An 11,591-nucleotide genomic window follows, 5' to 3' on the forward strand; every position below is an offset into this window, starting at 1 on the left:
TTCAATCAAAAGTAGAGAAGAGACGCGGCGCGTGGTGGAGGCAAATCTCATCGCAAGAAACCTTTCTCCGAATATCTCCGAGTCATACAAAGCATTGTGGCACTTTAGGTCGAGTGGAGGTGGATCATGTAAAACCATCGTTGATTGAGTGAGTTGAAAACAATGAATTTGAACATTGACATTAGCATCAGCAGCTAGTCATCAGGGCAAGATGAAGGTAAGTCACTAGAATGGAGACGTCCATATCGATCAAGCTGGAGAGCTGATACTAATGCCCCACGTAGATCTCATCCACCGCCCCGCTCCATCTGTCAAATCGCGAAGTCTTGTCCCACTTCCTCAACCAAAAGATAGACAACGACCATCTCGCCTCCGCCATTGGGTTGAAACGAGCACGGGATAAAGCCTTTGCGAGGAAGAAATACCCCTCGGATAGGGATAGACCGGAAGATGATGATCCGAGCATGTTAGAGCCCATCTCGGAGGAGGATCAGAAGGTGTTAGATACGGCGGAAAGGAGAGGATTGAGCGATGAGTTGGTTTGGATACAGGATGAGGTGGGTCCTCGCTTTACCACATGGCTGGCTGGAGGACAAAGAGAGCGGGGGAGGAAAAGGAGACCGCTTCATTCATTGTCGCTGACATGGTCCGGACGTCTGCTCCTCTTTCATATAGGTCATCAAATACCTTTGCTCCGAATTCAACCCTACCGCTCGACAAACGCCAGAGGGTGTCGCCCAACTAGCCGATGAATTACAAGATCACCAGCTCACCAAAGCTGAAGTTCTGCAACTGTGTAACCTGGCTCCCACAGAACCTGTCACCCTCTACGCTGTATGTGGCTATTCTGTTCTCCTGACTGCTATACGCAGAGACTTATCACAACTGTTGCGTTTCGCAGATAATTGAAGAAGCGGATTCACGATTCTACCCTAACGCGGAGGACAAGCTCGACGAGATCGGAAATCAAATATACGATACTCTCCTATCCGAACCTCCAGCCGAACTCGCACAATACGTCACATACACAGATGGTCAAGCGGGAGCCGACGGCGAAGGGTACGAGCATGGGTACGTTGACGCAGATATGGAAGCGGCGATATTGCAACAAGAGCAAGAACAGGAGTTTGTCTTTGAAGGCAGAGAAGTCGGAGTCGAGGATGAGAAGGACGGAGATATGGATTAAGGGAGGAGAGGAGATGCGTGAGATTCGGAATACCCAGCATATGATACCCCATATCGATAACGAAAATACGATTCATGACGTGCGAAATGCCAATAATCTACTACGTAACCAAGTGCGATACTCATCCAAAGCTCATTACAGTCGACCACCCGTCTCCTCTTGGCCCGTTGCTCTGCGTTCCGGATCGAGAACTTATGGCAATCGCGAGGACCTACTCAGGGGAGCGATCAGGCTACTCATGCGGCTAGAGAAAACCGAGTGCTATGCAATCACGACTCACCCTTGCTGATTCCTTCCTTGCTGATTGTAATCATGGTATGACCCAGATGACTCTCCCATTCGATCGTTAGCGAGTCCGTTTTGTTGGAACCACCAAAATGGTCTGAGCCTGGATACGACCCTCTTCAAGTCAGCGTCCAAAATTCAACATGTCAAAGGTATTGCACGGGGCGGCTGCTACTGCTGTTTCTCATGTGGAGGAAGGATCTGGATGGAGAATGACTAAGATAGACATAAAACACTTACACTGGTTTCATGGGTTGGAAGCTCTTCGCCCCCTTCCAGTTGTCCGTGTTCTCAAACTCGCCATTGCGCATGAACTTGCTTGCGCTCGCCAAGGTACAAAGTCCTGCCTTGGCATATTCACTCTGGGATGCCTTCGATAGCACTTGACTCAAAACTTCCGCTGCGCTGTGACGAGGCAAGGACTCGTTGGTCAGTGTCACAACACAACTCGATATTTCACGTTCTTGTCACGCTGCGGTATTTGTGCCATGCACGTGAGAGTGTAACTCACATGTCTTCAGGAACATCCCTGTAAGGACAATCCGTTATCGCATGCTCGTCATTCTCGCAGAGCGAAACGACCTTGTCGGGATGTGTCCATGGATCAGACTTTGGCGTGGGCTTTTTCCTGTCCAGACGCCAATGGTATCGCGTTTGAACCCAACTTTTGCTTTCCCGTTTGTTGACTGTTTGCAACGTAACATCTACCTCTAGGATGGCGGGATGATTTTTTGTAACTCTCAATTTCCTGATCATTGAAGCGAGGTCAGGAAACAAGCCACCATTCGAGTTTTCATGGAAGGGAGAAGTCTATGGTATGTACATTTCAGTGACTCACGTCATGAACTCCTTGTTGGCCTGGTAATCGTCTTCCAATGACGAACATTCTACATGAATCCGATGCAATTGGTGCGTTTTGTGCAACTTTTTCCTGTAACTTGCAGCAACCTCATAGACTCGATACAAATACTTTTCAGGAGAAGGAGCCTGACTTTCAAGCTCCCAAAAAGCAAGGTTGAAAGAAGGAGGATCAAAGCTACGACTTCTGACCACACCAGGTGCATGATGCTGTGTGCCAGTAGCAGCAGTGATTGATGTGGCGGTCTGGGAAGTGAGGGAAGAATGAGGTTCTTCCAATCGTGGTTCAAAAGCGTAAGTGGTGGCTCCCATTGGGGCGACTGTGTAAGAGGGGGGCAAATGTCCCTGGTAGTCAGGAGGGCCTCTGCGATGTAAATGGGGGGTATCTGCAGTGTCGGACATGATGATAATTGGCATGAAACGGTGAGGTATGGAGATGGCAGATAAACACTAAATGACAATCTCTTTCTTGGTTTACTCAAAAGCTCACCCAATAGCACTAAACCAAGACTTGATTTAATGGCTGAAACAAGTTGTACTATGAACATAAAAGGCATTCAACTCAGCTGAAAGGATGAATATGGAATGACAAGATAGGAGCTTCTCTTGCTACAGACAGGGGTGTCTCAACCTAGTACAACCATACAATCGACTTATGTTGTGAAGCCCCGACTTGGCCTCCAAATAGGTCGACTTGCCATCTGTCATCATCTAAATTCAGCTGACACTAGGGGTGTTCACCAATCGACAAGACTGACTCGTCTGTTGAATAGCTCCCACGGTTCTGGCAGCATCACTGGTACTTACATGCATGAGTTCAGAACTCATACATAGCTATTCCTGTAATGAATGTATATTCCTCTGTCTGATTCACTATGGACATACAAGTGAGACACCCTACTAGTCAACCCCAAGTCTCGTACATTTGATACTCAATTTGTACAATTTGCGGCAGGACTGCAACCTACTCATATTCCGTTTTATTGGCAAAGGCCTGTCACCGGACCCGCCTCTGGCAAGGGGTCTGTCAGTAATCCTGGGTCAACAAGCAAAGTGGCAAATACACAGCTTTCCCAGGCGTTCAACAGCATGTAGCTGCAAGTATCACCTGTGCATTGCCATACTACACCACTGTGGATAACACTGGACTTGCTGTCACTAGAGGGATCCAAGAGCTACAGTCACCACACATCCAGCAAGCAGTCATCTTCTTGGACTGTGCAGAAACCGGGGAGTAGCAAGCTTCAGTGTGAAAGACCTGTAGCAACTGACTCACTTTGATATCACAATGCCCACGTCATACCAAAGCAGCTTCGATAGACCATACTTTGCATGTTTCTCCTCCACTAGACTATGATATTCACACTCTCTCCTCTCTGAACACCATTTATCAATATCTACCGCATCTACACATGGTTGTCTTTACACATCTCAACAATTGCAAATGTCTCCCTAAAATCCCAACCTGTTCATCTATATAATTTACACTTCCTCCATCTTGTCCACTTTGTCCATTCCTGCTAGCTTATGTACATGTTGGTATAGGCACATTCTCGTGACTTCAGTAGAAAACAACTTCCAATTCCTTTCAGTCCCCATTTGCTCATCTAAGTTGCTGGACAGGGACAGCAGTTTAGCGGGAGCTTCTATGAACATGATCAGTGAAGCTGAGGGAGACACCAACATGGGGGATTTTGGAAGCACAGTAGAGGAGAATTGCATGGGCTTATGATGGGTGTACAGCAATCAAGTGGATCAAAGACAAGAAGTACACGAGACATGCCAAAGGACTCACCAATTGCAGACGAAGCACTACTTGTTGGCAATAAAAACTTCTCTTGGAATCGTATATATCAAATTGTACACTTTGTCAATGGTGCAGGGAGGCACAGGCAATCTTTCCTGGCGGGCCACCTTATTGCAAGCAAGTGTAATCTCTCGCATACTGTAGGTTGAAAAGCAAGCAAGAAGTAGTGTTAGTGGTCGAGGCACAGTACTGTGGGAACATGACTTACTGATCGACGGGAATATTCACAAATGGGCAGCCCAATCCTTCCTTTCCAAATAAACATTGGCTGTTTTGAGAGCACAGGGAAATGCATTCGGAGGGGGAAACATCATACCAATCAGTGCAGGCAGCACTTTCAGGGACCTCCAACACATATTGTCCTCCGTATTCACGTTGTTGCCATCGATTGCACTTGAAATTGCTGTGGACTTCACAGTCGTCCTCACTGCAGCCTCTCCATCGAGCTGTACTGTCAAGTTCCCAACCACACAGGTCGTGGTTACCAACATCTCTGGATGCCAATTGTATGTGTCAGTGCCTTCAATGGTGAGGAAAGATGCTTGTATAGTTTGACAACAGTGATGTGGCACCAAGTGTCAGCAAAATCACATACCTCTTCACTTTTTCAACAAGATCATCCCAGTTTTCCGCCATGCAAGACATTTCCTTCTCGTCGTCGTCAGCTACATAGCCAGCTACTGCAAAGATCACACTGTTGAACCGCCCAGCCATCTGTTCTAAGGATGAGGAAGAGGGGTTCTCATTGGTGTGCCCAGATTCAGCACTGGTCTCTGCAGTTTGAGAAAGGTCATTGACTTCAGCTACATTGTCACAAGTCTTGTCAGCCACACATGTTTTCTATATATGATGTCTTGCTTACAAGCCAAAGGTAATCAAAGGAAAGAGTCTGGGATACGGGCAAAAAGGACTACCAAGAGGTGATAGAGTGCAAGGAGCTGAGACGCTGGATGAGGAAGAGGTGTAAATGAACCCACCAGAAGCTGAGGCAGAACCTGCATCTGATTCTGTCAGAGCATCTGTAGAAGTGACCCGATCTACTTGGGTCCTTGGGTGAATTGTCATTGAAGGTGTATGTATGTATGGATGTATGTGAGGTTGTCAGTGTTGGAATAAAAATTATTGGATGAGAAGAGAAAGATGAAAATATTCATCAGTGATTCCAACTGCTGGGGCTTTTATGGGGTAAGAACCACAGCCCTAAGGCCTCAGGTATCATGTTGCAATGACAGGGCATCTAGTATGACTTCATTGTTGGGGCACTGGATGAAAGGTTTGGGCAGCTTTGGCATGTTTGAGGCCATACAACCCATTGTTGCATTCCTCCTTATTTCCCCTTACGATTTGTGCTTCTTTCATCAAGTACAGGAAGGCCATATATTTGCATAGTGATTATTTGTCAAGCACAAGTCAAAGGAAATCTGTGACAAAACATGGTGCACAGTCAGAGATTCCTATTTCATCACTGTGTCCTATGTCATCACTGTGGAGCAGTGGATCAAAGATATGTTCAGTTCCAACATGTTTATGACCTCACAACCCCTTGTTGCATCATTTCATGTTTCCCCTGATAATATGTGCTTCTCATTTCAAGTACAGGAGGCAGCACATTGATGTCATGGTGAATTTGTCAAACCTACCTTGAAAGGAACTACTGTGGCAAATGTGATTTCCATTAGCATGCTGTTTCATCAGCTCATTGACCTGGCCCATACTTCATAGCTGTGTTGCAACACCCAAAATGAAGCATTTCCATCGTGCAAGACAGCTTGGTATTTGCCTGTCCTGTTCTACTGCATGATATGGTATGATAAGATAAGGATATGATGAATAAACCAGCTGCAGAATGTTATGGTGGCTGCTGGTGGCCTGACATATCTTCCAGTCAGATCAAATCCACTGATCATGATCCCTGACATTATGGGTCATGCTCAGCCCATTTAGATGACACAAAACAAAGTCATGTTTCCCATGATAGATTGAAACTGCCAACAATCAGCTCATTGAAAGGTTCTCAACAGCTCACGAGAAGGCACATGAAAGGGTACTATAGTCCACTTCCCAAGTGGATACCTGAGCACCTCACAAAGTAAACTACTTAAGCATGAACATTTGCCACTCTTCACTCTTCTTTTCCCTGTTGTCTTTCTTCCTTTACAACAGAAATACATCAAGCTCAACATAAACCTACTCAAACCTTCTGTCTGTCTCATTGTATGTACTGTAGACGTTGCTTATCCTAAGATTACCTGGCTGATAATTGCATACAGATTCGTTGCACCTTCACCTGACGGTCCCTTGACACTTCTACCCAGAGGAGGTTCTCATACACCTCCAATCATTAACAATCTGATCTTAGTCATTCAACACAGTGCTGCTGCAAGTAACACATCGATCTACCTCATTTACAATCATATCACAGGAACATTGATTCTTTTGTTGGTTGTCATTCATCATTAAACCACACTTGGGCTTCTATCTTCATTGCTCACTGTCAACATGTCTTCCTGTCTTAAGAACAACTGGCAACACTTTGTCTCATCACGCCCATGTTCTGAGCCAAGTGCAAGAAGGGGACAGAGCTCAGGCTCTACAGATGTAAAACAAGCCAAAGATACAAGCACAGGTCCGAGTTCCTCAATTCCCAGAGATTGGGAGAAGAAATCATGGTACAGAGCATGGAAAGAACGTCAACACCTCTGTCAAGATCTGGCTGACCGCCGACAGAAAGCATACAACAACAATCACATCATGCCAGTAAATGATTCTGAGCATTATCCTATGGTACCAGACGAGGAGAGAGAAAGACAGTTCACAGCAGATTGGCGTGCATGGGAAGTAAAATGAAAGGATTTGTACTTGGAGAGTCACAGAGCTTCCCTTTCTGTGTATGAGTTTGAGGACAGGCAGGAAGAGGCATCAAAATCCTTCAGCTTGATGCAAAGAAGGACTGTGATCCCAGCAAAGTACGGTCCTCCAAGGCGTGAAGCACCATTATATCCCTTTGAGTTGGCAGGTGAGAGTGAGCCTACCATATGGCCAAAACACCCCCAATACCGGGTGAATGCAGAGACTGAATTGGACTTCAAAATTCACTCAGATATATACCGCCAGACTCTGATGACCCAAAAGAGTCGTCTGAGCACCGATACTAATGCTCTACATCCTTCAGCAAAAGGCAAAGGAGTTATTTAGGACAGAGAGAAGCAAGCCATCTTGGACTGAATAGATAGAGTGTTGATGTACAAACAGTGCGGATGTGACTGTTCATAAAGCTGTGATTGATAGTTTCAAATTTTCCCCTACTTCATGATCCATTTCATCAGTCCTATCCCCTTTAACATACTATCAAATCAGTACCATGAATGATATCTACCAAGACCAATATCCTAGGGCATATATAGCCAGAACCAGGAGTCTCAGTAGAATCCAGGTCATTGTGACCTTTTACAGTGTGATGCAAAGCTGATACATGCAATGGGTCACTAGCTATGCAATGCACTATTACAGTCAAATTCTTGCAGCTATGCACCAGTATACTACATGTAACGTCTCATGTGGTGTCTTTGATGACAGTCATACCCTGTACCTTTGCTATCACTCATGTCAGGATCACTGAGGCTTCAGGCAGTCCAAGTGGCACAATGACCAACACTGCTTTGCAAGACGCCCCATCACATCACAGCAATGGAGTTGAGTCATCTGTGCCAAAGGCATGGACTAGACAAGACCCTCAGCAAGAATAATGAGCATGACAGGAATCCGAAGAGGACAACCTCAGAGTGAGTGATGTGGCCTTGGACTGCCTGAAGGTTAAGTCATATTGTCAAGAGTGATAGCCAAGGTATGGGCATGAAGGTCAATTGGGAATTCACTAATGAAACAAGTACAAAGATGAGATTAGCCACTCTCCTATGTACTCATCCATCTCCATTCGTCCATCTACATAGAGTGGCATGCTACTACTTCAGCAACTTTGTTGAATTAGGCCAAGGAAGAGAGAGGTTTGTAGAATGATGTTGTACAGGTGTAATAACACATTGCCTAGCCAGTAGCCAAACACACTATTCGAGCATCACATCACACTATAAAAGGTCACGATAATTGGGATTCTGCTGAACCTCCCAATTCTGGCTATATATACTCGAGCATGTTGGTCTTGGTAGTTGTCATCGGTGACAACAGGTTTGATGAGAGAAGCAAGAGTAATAACAAGAGCATTGAACCCAGGCAGATCACATGCTGTATGGCACAGTGACAGTTATGACAAGTCCCACCACTTTTGTTACAAGCCAAAGGCGCATGCCTATGTAGCCCATCCCTATCCCACATGGAAACAGGCTCAACCTCCGTTGGCAGATTCAATATTGTACCGTGAGCAGTCATACACCTGTTAATCTGCACCTGCGAAAGTATTGCCCAGTATAGGCTGTCATTGGACACCCGCCTGTGGCACTGTGACAATTGGTGTGTCTTTAGATGTAGCTCTCTCATTGACTTGTAGCCTGATATCAACCAGGGGAGACAGAAGTGGTAACATCATCGTGTGCATTACACATCATCTGCCTACTACTCATGATAAGAAGAAAAAGAAGAAGAGGAAGAACAGGAAGAAGAGAAAGAAGAAGAAGAAGAAGAGAAGGAGGAGAAGAACTGATAAGTAGTGAAAAACATATCAACACCAGGTAAAATTTACAAGATTGATTGTCTTTGGTACCCACACTGGCTGCTCCTTGCTGACCAGCATTGAATGCAATTCAGTGAGGGCAGCAGTCTGAGCACACACAGGCAATGACTGGCCATTCTTCAATTGAGTGATGGTTTCCTCCAGATTTTCAAGATTATTTGTCTTTGGTACCCACACGGGCTGCTCCTTGCTGACCAGCATTGAATGCAATTCAGTGAGGGCAGCAGTCTGAGCACACACAGGCAATGACCGGCCAGTCTTCAACTGAGTGATGGTTTCCTCCAGAATTTTGCGGAAACTGATTTCCATGTGACAATATAATGGTGCTTAGTCTCAACCTCCTGCTTGACAGTCTTTGCAAAAATGGACTTACTGCTTGACAGGGATGTGCCGGAACGGACATTCATAATGTTCATTGCTCATGCACAAATCATGGCCAGGATTTCCGGACCTGGAATAGGATTGCCACTTCTTGTTCCAGAGATACCAACCCCATTCATACTTGCTGTTTTGCCGGTATTCCTAAGTGCCATCATTCCACCTGGACTGAAAAGTCCGTGTAACCTTTGAATCCTTGTCTGTGAGAAACTCGTGCGTTCTATGAGAACTTGTCATTTAACAGGTCCTGAAAAGTATGAGGACATTATGGCAAGAAGGATGGATTTCTGGCACAACAATGGCAATGGTAAATGTCTCACTTACTTGTAAAAGGTCTCGTAGATATCTTCCAAGCTTGAAAACTCATAAACACGTGTTTCGTCATCATCACGGTCATCCCAATTTTCCTTGTATGTCGCAAAAACTCGACCTTCAAAACTAACAAGGGAGACATTAGGATTTTCCAATGTTCCCTGTGTGTGTGAGGATGGCAACGATGAGGAGCTTTCCAAGGGTTCAATAACAACAAATCCATCTGACTCTGAAGCAGTATCTGTAGCCCTGTTGCCGTCTGTGGTGCTGGAGGGTTCAATAACAACAAATCCATCTGACTCTGAAGCAGTATCTGTAGCCCTGTTGCCGTCTGTGGTGTTGGAGGGGTATGCCATGATGTGATATGATATGGTGTGATGTGATGTGATGTGATGTGATGTGATGTGATGTGATGTGATGTGAGTGTGCAAGTGTATGAGTATGAAAATGTGAGAGTGATATTCTTTGTTAAAAAGCAGATGATGCGAAGAGAAAGATCGAGAAACATCTTCATCTCTTTGCCACCTCATATCTAGCATTTATATCCTGTATGTCATATTGGCATAGCCACAGCTTCTAGTATGACCTCACTCAGGATTGACTGGATGAAAGGCTCTGACATCTCTGACATGTTTGTGAACACATCTCCCATTGTAGTCCTTCTCCTGATTGCCCCTGTACTCTGTGACACTCTCAATGAGCACATAAGCTTACACAATCCTGTTTGGTAGTGTGAGTGCTCTTGCCACTAAATCCTGTGTTGAATGAGTGCCTGTGGCAGAGTCGTTTCTCCCCAGGTAAGAGAAGCCTGTGTCATGTATCACCACTGGCATGCATATCATTTTCAGAGTGTACATTCAATCAAAAGTGAGAGTACTAGCAAAATTCCGCTGGTTTTGTCATTTCAGTAGGATGCTGTGCTCAGGCGGGCATTGGTCAGGTAATGCAGTGTCATAGCTCCTCATGTCTGAAATGAACTCTGACAGATGTCCAACCACCGGTGAATCAAATTACATGTGGAACAGAACACACCCTCAATCACTGTAGCGTAATCTAGACAGTGGACTGTAGTGTCTCCAACGGTCTAAATGTCGCTTGAGGAGGTTATGGTATGTGATCCTACATCCAGGTGCAGGAGAACCCTTTGTCATGCAATAATATAACCAAATGTGTCCACATAGGTGTGGGTAAATGGCTTCCCTCAAGCGAAGGAGGTCAACAAGATGGACAAGTAGGATCGTACATGCACAACCGCCCTGCCTTGTTTTGACATGACGGTGATGAAAGACATGAGACCTATAAACAATTTGACATCCAACAGAAACCACAGGTGGGATCAACACCCTTCTCAACCTTGACAGGATACACATTGACAAAAGTACAACTGTAGTTTGAAAAATGAAGTATGATATGTAAAGAAGTGGAAAATAGACAAAGTGGGGGCATGAAAGATACATTAAAAGATCCAGGCCATATCACGTCAAACACCAATCCTATAACTACCCAGCCTCAAAGAAAAAGGAAACAAGGAAGAGGAACGGGAGCACAAGATGTTGGTAACCTGCAGCAGACTGCCAGTCTCCTCAGAACCAGTTGAGGTCATTGGCGAAGGAGTGCACTTTGAGCACACGATGGCAAAGTACTGCCCTTTTCCACCTGACTAGCCAATTCCATTTTCCATGCTTTCAAGCTGATAATCAGGTGAGAGTACAGTTAGAATTGAGCTATCATCTAGCTAATATTCTGGGTGGGATTGGACTTACTGCGTGTTTGGGATGTTTCTAAATGGGCACCCATCATGCCTTGTTTGTGTGCAAAGACTTACACCTCCGATCGTTGGTGTCCAGGTACGAGGATAGGCCTACTTTCAAGGACAATTGCTGAATTGCCGGTATTCCCAATCACCATTGTTCCACCTGGTCTCACAAACGCGCTCCTATTTAGGGACCTCCTCTATGGGGCAACGCCATTTTCTTGTAAGAGTAACAATCAGCATCTCCCCTGATTTTGAGGTATTGAAACTAAGATCACGCAAATTCTGCATAGGGACAGCTGTGAAAAGACTACCCACTTACCTT

General features: G+C 45.3%; 2 protein-coding genes across 2 annotated transcripts; one reads left to right on the forward strand and one right to left on the reverse strand.

The window, feature by feature from the left end:
- Positions 1-211: 211 nt before the first annotated feature.
- CI109_100147 (uncharacterized protein) lies at positions 212-1,186 on the forward strand (the record flags this gene model as incomplete). Its single annotated transcript, XM_032006873.1, has 4 exons — positions 212-217; positions 285-557; positions 676-834; positions 902-1,186. The coding sequence occupies 4 exons, from the start codon at positions 212-214 to the stop codon at positions 1,184-1,186; spliced, it is 723 nt and encodes a 240-aa protein (XP_031858792.1).
- Positions 1,187-1,707: 521 nt separating this feature from the next.
- Positions 1,708-2,641, reverse strand: CI109_100148 (uncharacterized protein; the record flags this gene model as incomplete). Its single annotated transcript, XM_032006874.2, has 3 exons — positions 1,708-1,876; positions 1,983-2,219; positions 2,310-2,641. 3 exons carry the CDS (start codon positions 2,639-2,641, stop codon positions 1,708-1,710), a joined length of 738 nt encoding a protein of 245 aa, XP_031858793.2.
- Positions 2,642-11,591: the final 8,950 nt, after the last annotated feature.

The sequence above is a fragment of the Kwoniella shandongensis genome, chromosome 1, assembly GCF_008629635.2.
Source record: "Kwoniella shandongensis chromosome 1, complete sequence".
Taxonomy (NCBI): Eukaryota; Fungi; Basidiomycota; class Tremellomycetes; order Tremellales; family Cryptococcaceae; genus Kwoniella; species Kwoniella shandongensis.